General features: G+C 46.0%; 1 protein-coding gene and 1 long non-coding RNA gene across 2 annotated transcripts; one reads left to right on the forward strand and one right to left on the reverse strand.

Annotated features, from left to right (window-relative positions):
* Window positions 1-475: 475 nt before the first annotated feature.
* Window positions 476-1,416, reverse strand: LOC310917377. The gene is made up of 2 exons (XR_014591435.1): window positions 1,208-1,416; window positions 476-1,100 (listed from the first exon to the last, which is right to left on the reverse strand). It is a non-coding gene; the product is annotated as an uncharacterized lncRNA (long non-coding RNA).
* Window positions 1,417-1,989: 573 nt separating this feature from the next.
* FOXQ1 (forkhead box Q1) lies at window positions 1,990-4,731 on the forward strand (the record flags this gene model as incomplete). The annotated part of the gene is made up of 1 exon (XM_083875522.1): window positions 1,990-4,731. The coding sequence occupies one exon, from the start codon at window positions 1,990-1,992 to the stop codon at window positions 3,223-3,225; it is 1,236 nt and encodes a 411-aa protein (XP_083731648.1). The 3' UTR covers window positions 3,226-4,731.
* Between the last annotated feature and the right edge of the window lie 10,489 nt (window positions 4,732-15,220).

Consider the following 15,220-nt stretch of genomic DNA (forward strand, 5'->3'; position numbering starts at 1 on the left):
TTAGTCTTTTAAACTTGTCTTTTTCATCTTCCTCTCCAGTACTCCTTGAGAGCCAGACCACAGCAGAATAGTCCTAACCAGAGTGACTCTGCATTATGTATTTATTCTAAAATAAGGTCTGATTTGGAAAGACTGATCTTGGGAAATATGGAGCAATCCAACTCTTACTCCAGGACACAAAATTCAAAGCATATATATGAGAAATAAAACATAAGCACCACACTGGATTTCTGCTGATGTTTTTGTTATTGTTTTGCAGACACCAGCGCTACTGCCATATGAAGTGAAATGGCATTTTGCAATGGACTCTGAACAGTGAGCAGAACAGGGAGTTTTGACAGAAGCTACCAGCTAGCTCTCTTCATAGAGTTGTTCTATCTAGCACAATTTTGAAGGAGGAAAAAAAAAAACCCCAAACTCTGAAGGAGGGCAAGGCTCTGACAACTTAAACCTAAAACAAATCCAAAAAGGATGATTATTTTTTTTAGAAAGAAAAGTGTCTAGGTGAAATTACAGAATATGTTGTCCCAAGTTTTCTGGGAAATTTACAGGTTCGCTGTGATTTTAAAAATGTTAAAGTTACCATTCAAAAAAAAAAAAAAAAAAAACAAAACAAAACCTACACAATAAAGCATTTTACTAGGGAGAGGCAGTTGTAAGAGAGAGGTTACAAACACACCATCCAGAAGAGCTCAACAACGCTTCTACAGAAGCAGCAGCACACGTAAAACTAAGGTTAAGGCTTTGACTAACTCTCTCATAGCAAAACTCCAAAGCCTACCTGTTCCCATTCTACCTCTGCACCAGGTGTGCTTATGACAGAAGGAAAGAGACACCAGGACTGAAACTATTTTGTTAGGCTACATAAATCATTAGGAATTCACAACTGCAAAGTCATGTATTATTTTCCAACAGGTTGTTGAGCTGTCATATTACAACTTGTTGCTTTACACGGCGCTATTAAAATAAATCACTGCACGTAACAGGTTCAGCTCTGCCACCTATAAGTCATTGTGCATTTTACACCTGGGAGGCGGGCCGGCTCTGCTGAGTCGCGCCGAACTGCGGCTTCGTTCGAAATACCCGGCAAGGGGAGGGACCTGGCAGGAGAAAATACAAACAAGTTTCGTAAAATAACTTTCCAGCAAGACCTCGCTGTCATCTTGGCTAATCACGGCTCTAATACGGCTTATTAGGGCATACCCACCTTTGCTACCTTGCTTCTCCACCCACCACCCTTTAAGATCTTTGTCCTGGCTCCGCCTCTCGCCGGCGTTATAATGGGCTGGTCTGAAAGTGGTGGAGAGACACACAACCACAGGGGAAGGGAGAGATAATGACAATAACACTAATAACCCCAATAACCCGTCCGCCGCCCGCCTCGCAGTGAGGAGCCAGCCCGGCGTCCCGGCACTGACAGGGCTCGGAGCCGGAGAGAGCGGAGTAACCCCGACGGCCCCCGAGAGCTTCTCCCGCGCCCGGGGAGCGCCGAGCGGCACCAGCGGCAGCGCCCCGAGGAGCAGCGAGCCCGGGCGGACACGGAGAGGGGCCGGCTCCGCTCGCACCGGCTCCACCAGGCCGCCTCGCCCCTCTCGCCTTCGGCCCCATGGAGCAGCGAGAGTGAAGAGCGGCCAGGACGAAAAGGGGGGGGCGAAAGGAGAGCGAGCACCCCAGTGGGGGAGAAGGAGGTGGAAGGCCGGAGGAATCGCCCGGTGCCGAGGGCGGCAGGGCACGGTGCCCCCGGCCGGGAAGGGGCCGGACCCCGCCAGCGACCCCGGGCCGGCGGGCTGAGGCGGGCGCCGAGTCCCGCTGCCCTGCCCTGCCGGTCTCGCCCGCCGCCGAGGAGCTGTCCAAGCCGGCCAGGAGACAGAAAGCCCCTGGGCCGCCCCGCTGCCTCCCGCCTCCCCTGAGGCCGAGCCGAGGGGCGGGGGTCGCGCCCGCCCGCCCAGCGGAGCCGCGGGGTGCGGGGGGGCCGGCGGCGCCATCGCCATGAAGCTGGAGGTGTTCTCGCAGCACTACGAGGACAAGCTGAGCGCCGGCAGCGACCAGGAAGGCAGCGGCTCGCTGTCCCCGGCGCCGGCGGAGAGCGAGCTGGGCTCGGACGGTGACTGCGCGGCCAACAGCCCGGGCGGCGGGGCCGGGCGGCCCGGGCATCCCCCGCCGCCGCCCCCCACGCCGCAGCCCCCGCCGCCGCCGCCGCCGCCGGCCGAGAGCGCCAAGGGGAAGCCCTACACGCGGCGGCCGAAGCCGCCCTACTCCTACATCGCGCTGATCGCTATGGCCATCCGCGACTCGGCGGGCGGCCGCCTGACCCTGGCCGAGATCAACGACTACCTGATGAGCCGCTTCCCCTTCTTCCGCGGCGCCTACACCGGCTGGCGCAACTCGGTGCGCCACAACCTCTCCCTCAACGACTGCTTCGTCAAGGTGCTGCGCGACCCGGCGCGGCCCTGGGGCAAGGACAACTACTGGATGCTGAACCCCAGCAGCGAGTACACCTTCGCCGACGGCGTCTTCCGCCGCCGCCGCAAGCGCCTCAGCCGCGCCGCCCCGCCGCCGCAGCCCGCCCGCCCCGCCGCCGGCGCCCCGCCGCCAGTGCCGCAGGAGGCGGCCGGAGCGTCCCCCGGCGCTTCCCCGCGCTGCTGCTGCGCCTCCTCGCCCTGTGCCTGCGCGCCGGGCGCCAAGGAGGCAGCGGCGGGGGGCGGCGGGGCGAGGCCGGCGGGCGGCGGGGGCGCCGCCAAGTTCTCCAGCTCCTTCGCCATCGAGAGCCTCCTGCAGCGGCCGGCGGGACCCCGCTCCGCCGCCCCGCAGCCGCCGCCCGCACCGGCACCGGCACCGCACGCCCGCCTCCTGTGGCCGGCGCCGCCCGCGCCCCCGCACCTGCTGCCCGGCCCCTTCCCGCTGCTCCCGTACCCACCTGCCGCGCAGCCCCCGCCCGCCGCCCTCTACGGCGGGGGCCTCCTGCAGCTCTGCGCCTACGGGCTGGGAGAGCCGTCCCCGCTGGTGCTGGGGGGCGGGCGGCCCGCGCTGGCCCCGGGGGAGGCGGCGCCGCTGGCGGAGCGGCCGCGGGCGCCGCTGTTCCACGCCGGGCTCCCCAAGGGCGGGCGGGGGCCGCCGCCGGGCTCCCCGCTCTACGGGCCCCTCCGGCTGGCCGGGCCGCTGCCGCCGCCCGCGGGGGGCTCGGCCTCCTTCCAGCCCTACGCCGTGGAGACCCCCCTGGCTTAATGGAGCCCCCCTCCTTCCCTGCGAGGGACCTGCCCGCGGAGGCGTGGAGGGGGAAAGGAGGAGGCTCTGGATCCCGCACTTTAACTCCAGAGGCGACCGCAGCCTCCAAGCAAAAGCCTCGGTGACTGTGCCTTAGTGAAATGACAGTGGGTTTAACTTAAGCCAAAAGAGAAAAAAAAAAAAAAAAGAAAAAAAAAAAAGAAAAAAAAAAAAGGAAAAAAAGGATAAAAGGAAAAAAAAAAAAAAAGGGGGGGGGGGGAGGGGGGAAGGAAAAAAACAACTGTCGGTTTGGACATAGCCATGAGCCTCAAGTGCTTCTTACTGTTCTTTGAGACTACTTGACTTAAGCCAGTCCCTCCCTCGCCACCTCCTTTCTATGCCCCTCTCTTGTCCCCACATCTCCTGCTACCGAAGGCTGGGGCGGCAGGGCGGGGGTGCCCGCGGAGGGGCGCGGTGGCGGCCGCGGGGGATGCGCTGTGCGCTTGGGAGAGCGGGAGGAGGGAGGGGCTGGGATCGGCAGGGAGAGAGAGCAGGGCTGGGGGCCGGGGTCTGCAAAGCAATGCATCACTGTGCCAAAAGAAACCTTTTCTCCTGTCCGGCAACTAGCATTTCGTGGGAAGGGAGGATATTAAATTATTTATAAAAGTAGTGTTTTTAACACAAAGAGAGTGCAGCTTTTTAAATTAATTATTGGAGGGGGTGGGAGAGGGGAAAGGGCTCAAGGAAATGTCGGGCGTTGTCTCCTGTACTGGCTGGCGTTCTACATTTATGGCCAAGACCATTGCTACTGGAAAGAGAAGAATAATTTTTTTTCGTATTTTATTTTTGTGTTTGTATGTAATATATGTGCGTGTGCATTTTATTGACGCTCGGCCACCATGTTTTTTCTGGTTTGTTTTTTTCTTTTCTCCTTTCCCCTGAATAAAAGCTGCCCCCTAAATAAAGGCGGTAATAAGGAGAATAAGGAGTGATGTCTGTGCTGGCAAGAGGGAGGGAAGCCTGTCGTGGGACAACCTTGGCGGAGGAGCTTGGCTGGGGCAGCAGGGCTGCCCGCCCCTTTATCCCCATCCCTGCCGGCGGGCAGAGGTGCCACTATGGACCCGCCTTATTTTAGTCACGGGAGATGAGAAGTTCTCCTCTTGGGCTGCCGCCAGGTATGAAAGTCCTCTGCAATTCCTCGAGTCAAATCAGAATTTCCCGCCGGGGCTCAGCCCTGCAGAAATGCTGGCGATTTGCAGGCGGGGCGATTTGCAGGCGGAGATATTTGCAGGCGAACTGGCTGACGTAGAGGCACGGGCAGCCTGTGAAAATCCTGTAAATCTGCCAAATCTGCCTTTTTTTTTTTTTTTATTTTTTTTTTTTTGCACACGAAGGACAGCAGGCGGCATGTAATCCTGTTGTCATCCATCCATCCAAGGAAAACTCGCTTGAAGAAGGTCTTTGGCACTGTTTCTGGTGCAGACATCCCCCCGGGCACCCTCAGCGGGGAATCCTCAGTGGGGTGAGGGCTGGGGAATACCTGCTGGTAATAAAAAAATATTTGCACTCGTTGCCTTCTCCCGAGGGGCGTTTGTTAAGGCTGATTTGTATTGTCAGAAGTGATGAGCAAAGTCTCAGAAGGGCTAAGTGGGAAAAAGGAAAGTTTGGGAGGCTAACTGCCTGTGCTGCTGAATTACAAGTCAGTGTCCACCCGAACTCGAAGAGTTCATACAAATGCTGAAATGATCATTCGGGGTTCGTTTGTTGGGTTGTTTGTTTTAATTAACACTTTAAAAAGCATGGAAACCGGCGGGCTTTTTTTCCCCTTCAAGTCCTCTGTAAGCACAGGTTACCTAGAAAAACGATGACAAGGAGAATTTTGGGCGCTAGGTGGTCTTCTCTCTAATTACATGTATTTCCAACCTTGGAGTTTCTCTCCGACCTCTTTTTTTTTCCTCAGCGCCGAGATTCAGCCGCTGACTGACTGGCTCCGACCCTGCTCGCAAAAATTATTCCGAATAGCAAAGGTGTGTTGTGAAAGGAAAGCTTCAAACAGAACCATCTGCGGCCGAAAACACCGACTTGTTTCAATGCAGCTCAAACAGATTTCACGGTGTGTTTAGCTCAGACCATAACATCCATCAGAACACTGTCAGAGATTAGTGACTAATGTATGAAGTAATCCAACCCTTGAAGGAATTGGTTTTTATGTACACATACACACGCTATTTCGACATAATTCTGCCTTCAAGGCTCTGTGCAAATATTAATCTACCCTTCCATAATCTGCTCTTTCCTCTGGCTTGTATTTTAACATCTCTTTTTTACAGGAGTGCACATGAGCTGTCAGCATGCAACTCCTGGTATCTTTTGCTTTTGTCCATCTGTAAAGATCATATTTCAGAATATGTTAAAAGTTTCTTGATGGAAAGTGGAATTTGTTATTATAGCCACAAGTGTGAATTCTAGTCGGCTGTATTTAAGTGTGAATAGGGACGAATGGCTTGTAAACGTATGCTTAACAGGATGACATTGAGATTTTTACTTTTAGAAAATGAGTACACTAAAAAAGAAAAAAAAAAAAGAAAAGAAAAGAAAAAAAATCAAGCCTGCAGAGTTCGATATATCCCTCGTTAATAAGTATTCTATTCTGTATTTATCTTCTATGAAACTCCATTTTTTGATATGTCGAGAAACGCATGCCAGCAGTACAGTAACAGGGATATCTGTGTCCTCACGTCCTTTCTTAGCCCTTGTCTGGATTTCCTCAGGGGGTCGAGCTGAAGGTTTAAAGCAGTCCCCGGAGCAGGGGACAGGTGTCTCCTGCTGTCCGGAGCCCGCTCGGCAGCGAGGCTGAAAGGTAGGGAGGGTCTTCTCCGCCTCCTCCTGCTTGGGCATCATCCTCCTAAGAGGAGGCAAGAGACGAATTTGCCCCTGTTGGCCTTTGGGTGGAAACGTCCCATTCGCGCTGCTTCTCAGAGCACGCCGGCTCCTTTGCTTTGGGGCAAAGCCTGGGAAGGAAGAAGCCGCAGTGGCGGTGCTGTCGCATCGCCCCCCGCACACGGCACAGGCACCGCGGCGGGAGGGACCCGGCCAGCGGGGACACAGCCATAAATCCGAGCTGTCAGCTGTGACAGACGGCTGGTGAAATACAGCACCTGTCCAAACACTTTCCAGCAGCAGGTAATCAGAGAACCGACACTTTACATTTTTGTGTGGAACAAGCGCATTAACCGTTTCACGGACCTTCCCAGAACAGCGATGTTTGTGTGTCTGGGTACTTTGTCTTTTTTAACGTCTAATAAATCAGGATGACAGAAGAGAGACAAAGCCTTTTGACTCATGATATTTGACACATCAGCAGCAAGCCAACACTTCGGCGCCATGGCCTTTTAGCCCTACCAGTGTCTGCATCACCCACAGCACGTTTGTTGGATGGGTGCAGTTTGGGATGATACTTGAGGGATTTTTACACACTGCACAGGCAAAAATTAGAACAGAAAGCACAGAATCAGCACAGAAAGCCTGACAGGAACAGGGAGCAAAACAAGTCTCTATCAGTGTGTGATAGGACCTGGAAACATCCCATGCCACTTTTCTAAATCTCTTCAAATTTTAACCTGCTGGCTGCTCCAACCCCACTGCAGTTTCTTCATATGCCTGGTGGAAACACCAGCCTAAGCAGAATTGCATGTGAACTCAGATTCAGACTGGGCTCTAGTTTTAAGCTTTTTTGAGGAGAGATTTAGCTTTCCAAATAAATATGTTTTGTTCCTGAGACTTTTCCCGCCTATAACTGATTCATCTCTTTCAGGCTTTAAATGTTTTAACTTGCTTTAAAATGAAAACAAAAATAATCATGCCTGACAATCAAAAATATTTTCATCAAATATTTTGGGCAGCTTCTCCATATCCTGCCCCTCTATGGCAGATAGTGATTTAAATGGTTACCTCAATAATGTTAGTCCTTGCCACTTTCCTAAATCTCTTCAAATTTTAACCTGCTGAGCATCAGAACTACATAGATTTCTCCTTAATGGAATAAAACCAAATTAGTGCAAAGGAGATATTTAAGCAGAATTCTGTGCACTTGAGGGATTAATGGCTGCAAACATGAACTCACAGAAGAAATAAGCTTGCAAAAGTGATCTGTAGATAATAACAGCTTGCATATATTACATAGAGTCCATGCAGCAGGATAACACAATACCATGCCTATTCGCCTTTCTAGTGGAGGCAAAGTGTTTAACTCTTATATTTCAGTGGAGGCATGCCAGCAGGACAGCATTTTGATTGTTATTTTTCCGTCAGACTTATTAACCCAAATTTTCACCAAGCAGATCTGATGAAGCCTGAAATTTGCTTTCAGCTTACCTTCCAAATCACACATATGATGGGATAAATGTCCCATCAGTATCCACAACACTACTCAGGAAGGAATCCACTGAAATCAGTCTTTTTATTCAACAGCCATCTCAGCACAGCAGTGCTAGCTACAAAACTCACTTCAACACAGATCTTTAGTGAAAGCTTCTAAGCAAAAAACTGTGGTCCTTTATATCACACTAGATGCTGAGAAGACTGAAAAAAGTTGGATGGAATTTTGTCATGGGAATTTGCAGTCTTAAGGGCTGGATGTTTCAGGAACAGAAAGAAAAGAAATTCTACCCCAGAAAAGACACATACAAAGGAGTCATATTCATAAGCCCTTCATTTTTCACACCATGCCTTAAGGAGCCCAAGGTGAAACTTCCTACACCACAGCAAGGAGAACAACCACAGCCCTAGATAGAAGGGCAGTGCTTCCAACCAAAGTCCACATTTTGCACAACCCTTCACTGGGCTGGGGGAGGTGTTTCATTTAATAACAGACAAGAGAGTCAGTCCTTTTGTTATGCCAGTGCCTTTTAAGTCTGAAGTAGACAAAAACAAAGTTGAAATCCACCTCCAGCCAAATTCAAGGCACTAAGTTGTGATTTTGGCAAGAGTGCTTGTCGCAACTTTGCTGAGCACTACAGTAGCTCTTTAATGATGGGGTGAATATAGTTCCACCTTCTGTTTACATCCTGAAGAGGAAACATTTTCCTCTTGACTAAATTCTCCTGTCTTCATTGACTCTCAGAAGTCTCAAAGCCAGCTTCAGAGAAGACCTCTACAGAGTACAAATACCCTATCATAAAATCAGACAAATGGCTACAGGAACACCTAGTCCTTTCTAAACATCTGAACATATTAATGCATCATTTTGCAGGTTATCTATTGACAACGTTAGAAAGCTACTAATTCACATAGTCTCCAACCTTGCATAGGAGCTAAACATTGCTGTTGCCTTCAAAAGTTATACCTCCATACATCTGGATGCACTAGGCCTTTGTCCTCTTTTTCAGGGCCAGAGGGGGAGAGTATGAGGAAGGATTGAGAGAACACAGTCATTACACATTTGTACTCTTGCACCATTGCTATTGTTTTCTTTGTTATGACCTGTTTCAAAATGTCAGAGCTCTTTCAAGCAGCATGACACACTAATAGCCTCCTCTGCTATGGGGAAAACCAATATTTTTGTGGGTTCTTTCCGCTCCTTAATAGCAGAGAATATTCAAGATGGAGCAATGCAACTCTAGTCCTCAGTGCAAAATCTTGAGCAGAGTATGTGGAATCCAGGACCACAAGGTAGAAAAACATGTAAGAGGGAAAAAACAAGAAAAATAAGCTGACTCCTAGGCTTCCAAATTCTGTTGTAGTTGCTTCCTGATCATAACTATTAACTGAATGCATGTTTATATGCAGTATGTGTTCATAAATGTTTTAATAAGTATAATTTAGCTGGTTTAGGGTCCAATGGGCTTATTTTAGATGTGTTTGAAATGCTGTTGTTATTTTAAGTCATCATTTGGTACTGGAGTATAATTCCAATAACATCTGACAGTCAGCTAGCAATGCTTCACATAAATAGTATACCTCTTGTTTATCCTTAATATTGCTAAAGTATTTTTAGTCCACTGTAGAGAAATACTGTTAATGAATAATGTATTTGAGCCAAATTTAGCTTCACTACAGGCAATATGTGGGTCCATGAGGTATCCCAGGACACCTCACTGGAAGGACTCTTCAACAAGACTTCTGTGAAATTCACTTTTTATTTGGTACATATTTAAGTTACCTGCCTTAAAGATCTCAGCGTTTCAGCAAAAACCTGGGATTCTGTTTTCCTGGCCAAGTAGAAGTTGTCAATCTTACTTGAATTTTTGAAAAGGCCATTTTCTGTAAAACCTCAGAGATCACCTATTGTCTTTCAAACCAGACATATGACCCCAAACAGCCCATTTCAGTTCCTTCCACAACATTTACTGTTTAAAATCACAGCATCTTACTACGGAGATAGCTTCCCTGGATTTCTAATAAGAATGTATAAAAATGTGGACCTTAAAGTTTTCTGGAATCGCCCAGTTACTTTCCCACCAGTGCAGTTTCTTTCAGTTTATTTTTAATAACTCAAGAAGCAAGGCAGTATTTAGTAGCTATGTTTAAAGCATTCTAAACAATGGGAAACAAACCCTACAAAGATATGGTTTTCTTTGTGAGACAAGGTAAGTTGAATAACCAGGTGATAGTAGATTTTTAGTATTATTCCTAAAACAACTGAAAAATGAAATTCTCTTTTACCATCAAGCAACTGCTGTTGCTCTGGGTACTTCACACAGCCATCATCAATGCAGTGGTAAGTGCTCAGTACTCATCCTCTTACAACAGCAGAGTAATTCCCCTCTTTGCTTTGGCATAGACAAGCCTCAATTAGTTGTATGTTATCATCACATTCCCCATTAATCATTTAGCAGAACTGTACAGATGTACAGCAGCAACTTTCCCAATTTTTTCCTCGTAAGTCAGTCCAGGAAGCCCCCAAGTAATTTCTGTGTACCTCTGAACTTCTCTGGATCATCTCTTTCTGACTAATCGTAAGAACATGGTGAAGGCATAGCTTTCTGTGTCACAATACCTGGAGTCATGTCAGGTTCTTCCCATGCCCCCCAGCTCCAGAAGAAGCAGGTTAACAAAGGACAGAGAAGTTATAAATTATATTCAAAGCAGCCAGGCTCACGCGTGACAGCAGAGTACAGACTGCAGTTACTCAACCTTCTCAGCAACAACTATTAAAAAAAAAAAAAAAAAAAAAAAAAAAAAAAAAAAAAAAAACCACCTTCAGTGTACCATTTCAACAACCTTGTTCAATCAGAGAAACAGCCTTTCCCTTTCACTTCCCTCTGCTCCCTTATCTTGCTTGCCCTTAGTCAAAGCTATCCTTAAGGAAACAGAAACAATTTTGCCCTCAAATCTAGTCTACAAAACACAGAGCACAAAAAGACAGAACTTGCCATAGACTTTTCTGATGCCTCAGCATCCTCTGCTAAGAGGACTTTTCCCCAGGTCTCTTCTTACAGACAGCCTCTCTCATTCCAGATCCTAAACTGGGAAGATAAAGCATATAAACTGTATTTTTTTTCTGGTCTGAGCTCCTAAACTAAAGTCCACTCATCCTGTAGCAAAGTCACTGCTGAAACCTTGGCCAAAGCAAAATTAAAGTATAACACTGCTTGTGCCATTTCCCAAGGAAATTGGGAAATTTTTGGGTCTTCCACAGCTAACAAGATCAAATACTTGTCAGAGCTCCCAAGGAGAACTTAGGTTAGAATTTTCCTGTTCCACAGGAACTGAGTACTGCTCCGGACTTCTTTATTTCACACAAAGTAGATGGATTTTATTCTTTGCTGGAAATGTTTCCCCCATCCCATTACAGTTACCAGTAGCTGCATGGGAGAATTTCCTATTAGCATTATTATTATTTCTAGCACTGCAGGTGAGAGGTTCAAATCTAAGCAGGTGACTTGACACACTCAGCATATACTATAATCTTGCTATTATAATATCTTCCTCTACACTACAAACAAACAAAGCAAGGACTATAAGATTACCCAAACTTTAATTAATTATTGCATCAGGAAAATTTATGTTAAACACCTTTTTGTTCCTTGTCCAACTGAAATCTCAAGACCAAGAGATCCTCTGTGTGAAAAGAAGTGAAAGGTGCACATTTTCATAGCTTGATTTAAATCAAGCTTTGGGGAATTATGCTGGGGTTTCCTACAGTGTGGAGATCACTCCTTAAACTAGGAAACAGCTGAAGCAGCTAGAAGTCAATCAGGTCACCTACAGGTTTGTGAACACTGCAGTGATGCCAAAGGCCTGTTACTTGGAGGAGTAAATCTGTATAAAAGAGAAGAACATGAATTACAGTTCTAGAGCTATGTACTTGTGGTAATTAGCCAAATCTGTAGTTTACTGTCTTACTCTAAGATGCTATAAAAGCCTTTTTATTCAGCTCACTGTAGTATCAGCAATTAGTACTTATTTTCACATATATATATTACATTTAAGAAAGCCCCTACAATAAAACAGCTTAAAGCAAATAAATTAAAATACTGGATCGGTGTGCACCATTATTTTAGCATCTTTTAATTCAGTGCACATATAATTGTGGTGGACTATTTAAATTAAAGGATCACACTCCTCTTCCTATAGGATTGCTGCACCATCCAATATAACTAGTTGTTGTGGAAAGGAAACTGTCTTGTGCAATTAAAAGGAAAATTGTTTTCAGGGCCCTGACTCAGTGGAAGTCAGGAGTTTTATTCCAACTGAGAATAAAAACCTCTGGAAAAGAATGAATGTTTTAAATACTTAAGTCACAGTATTATAGACGTGCACATACATGGGAGAACTAAAGTCTTTTATTCTTTTCAGCCAGCTTGGTGTCAGGTTATATAGAAACCTGTTGTAAACTAAGACATATAATTTTTTTTTTACATTTGGAGTACCTCTTGTAGTTAGCTTTATCAGGAACACAGGCAGTTGTTACTTTACCAGAATCTATTCTAATACAGGGGACACTGCAATGGAAAAGCAGGGCTCCTTGTGGACTTGCACACCCTGTCATAGTATCCTTTAAGAAATGAGGTTTTGCAATTTCTGAGGAGTCACATGCACCCAGACTTGACTCTAACTCAGATAATAATCTAAGCCGTGGGACCCTTCCCTTTGGCACAGTTCTGCTCTTCCTCACCAGAACAAGAAGTCTGGCTTAACAGGCTGGTGCCTTCAGGTCTCCCAGATGTGATGAGGTCTGACAAAATCATATCATCACATTCATTCTTATTTAATTGCTTGCAAAACAGGATTGAACACTGCTCGTGTTCAATTTATTTTGGTTGGTTGCTTTTGTAAGCACCATCCATCCACATCCTCTAACACAAGGCCAGTAAGTAACATTCTGTGATGAAGGATTGTCCCAATAGCCTGGATCTATCAGCCATCACTATACAAAGTGCAACACAGGAGTATCACAGGGATGTCCATCACAAAAAAGTTTGGTGTTGTACACTTATAACTAGTGTACATTCCTCCAAGTGGCACATGCAGGCCTCAGACCGTGCCTACGCAACTTCTACTGATACCAGTCACATCCAAGCTCACGTACAACAAGCCACAAAAGCTTGCAGACAATAAAGGAAACCTCACAAATCAATCTCTGTATTTCATCACTTCATAACAGCTAGAAGTGTGTGGATATTTCCCCTCAAAAGGACTGGGGTAGGAATGGATGCACTTAATGAGCTCCCTTTATTTATTTGATAAGTTTCCCATTCAATGACAAGAACAGACTGAGAAAAACTGAAAACATATTTCCATAGATTGACTGAAAAGTATGTTCTGTTTGACTTCAGCCTCAAAATTCCATTTCACAATGGTGAAAAAAATAAAAAAGGTCCATTTGTTTTCAAGATATGTACATATCTACGTACATGACAGATGGCTCCAGCGGATTTCAGAAGGAGTTCTCATGGACATTAAATGTCCCAGTCATTCAGCTCTTGTTGGGAGTGGCTCAAAACCCAGCTGAGCCAGGAACTAAATGTAAGCAGCTATACATTAATCTTAATTGCTGTTCTATAAATAGTCTGGGAAAGAAGGTAATGGGAAACCCCAGCCAAATTGAGCAACCAGAGGCATGAAGGGGTATTTTTCTGTCCCCTGCATTATTAAAAGGCCAAATAGCTGTTCAAATTAGAAGGCTCAAACATTGACATCAAAATCTGTTTTGAGCAAGAGGCTTATTTTGGCATAAAGCCAAAAAAATCATAAAACTTATTTTCATCTGATAGTTTGTTATATATTTTCACAATTCTCTGTTGCTTTTCTTTAAATTTGCCTTATAAGACCCAAATTTGAGATCTTAAGATGCTGAACAGGCTGGTTACTTGCAACTGTCTTCCTGGATCTTCAACTTATTTCAAAAAACCTTATGGCTACAACTTCGGTAAGCTGGGAGGAACTAGAGGGATTTCAGGGTCCTGAGCTTATCATGGGCCAGGCTGCATCCAGCTCTTCTGAGATTCTCAGCATGCAACAGAGAATTCCAACTCATACAATGCCACCCCGAAGTACATGCAATGCCATCCTTACCATAGATAGAAGAAGTATTTTTACTCCAGTGGGAGGTGAAATCCATGAGCAATACCTGGAATGTCTGACAGACCAGGTCTTGCAAGGGCACATCCCTTAATGGGCAGAACAAAACCCCTTAAGCCTTCAAAATACACACTAATTCTTCAGGGAGGGTCATGATAGGCTCGAGCTAGTCAGATACTCATGGACAAGAACACATCATTCTTTAACAAAGTAGGGGAAAGTTGTTCCCACATCTATGAGAACTAGGACCTTGGAGACAATCTTGAGGTTCAGAGGATCATGGGTTCATGTTCTTCCAACTAAAACTGCTCCACAGGATGTCTGCAGAGATAGAAGCTTTGTCCAAGCCCTGCCAACCCTTGCTGCCTCTCAGGACAATCAACTGCCAAACACAGCAGCAACTGGAAGGAGCCTGGGAAAGGAGGAGGAAACAACTTAGTCTCCTGAAGGCCTTGCTGCAGCTCTGCCTGACACCATATCAGTCACAAGTCTAGAGCTTTATAAGCTTCCAACCTAAACACTCTTATCACCATGTACAGCTCTTAGCCCTGGGGGTTCCCTTCTGCCCATCAATGCATAGATAGGTTATCATTGTTTTCTATCATGTAAACTCCACTACTGTTCAAGTTGCACTGATGCGTGATAACCATGCAGTGTTGATCATCCATATCAGGCTGAAAACATACCTGAACGCTGAGATGTTTATATGTACAGACTGCTACAGAAGCTTGACTGGTGGCCCTGCTTGCACAAGGCTTTCTGATTGCTCTATTAATTCTACAGACTGAACATACAGGAAGAAACTAAATATTTAACTAGAATTTTTTTTCCCACTAAGATAAAGTTATAGTGAGAACAAAACCAGAGTCTGATTTTCAGTCAGGAAGGGAAAACAAAAATTTTATTTGAAATTATTCACATTTCAACTTTGGTTTCTTTTCCAGAGAGCTGATCAACATTGTCCAACATGGCACTACTTTTCATTTGCTTGATTTACTCCAGTACCTGCTTTGGTTAGTAAATCCACACAAAATAAGGAGAAAACAACAACAACAACAACAATTTTTTAAAAAGTATCATCTAATGAAAGTAATAGCAAAGGACCCATCAATATGCAATCTGAATAATATATCAAAATATTATCTACAAATAAACCCCTCAATTATTTGACAAATCACCATTTACACTTCTATAAGAAAAAAACATAACATTTTTATGGCTGAAGAGATAAATATATATTGGCATTCACTAAAATAACAAGTTTGTCTTGGTGAAAAGCTGTATAATATGACCGAGTGGAAATATGGATTAAATGTGGCCATATTTGCACTATGAACACAGAGCTCAAAGCTAGGAAAAAAATAGGTCTTAAATCTCCAAGTTTCACTGATGTAAATGGGAGCATGAAAAAATAAAGGTTTTGCATGAAAAAAGACTTGCAGAGCCAGTTTCTTATTCTGAAATCAGAGAGAGACCCACATGCTACAGAAAA

Source organism: Zosterops lateralis (assembly GCF_965231275.1).
Source record: "Zosterops lateralis genome assembly, chromosome: 1".
NCBI lineage: Eukaryota > Metazoa > Chordata > Aves > Passeriformes > Zosteropidae > Zosterops > Zosterops lateralis.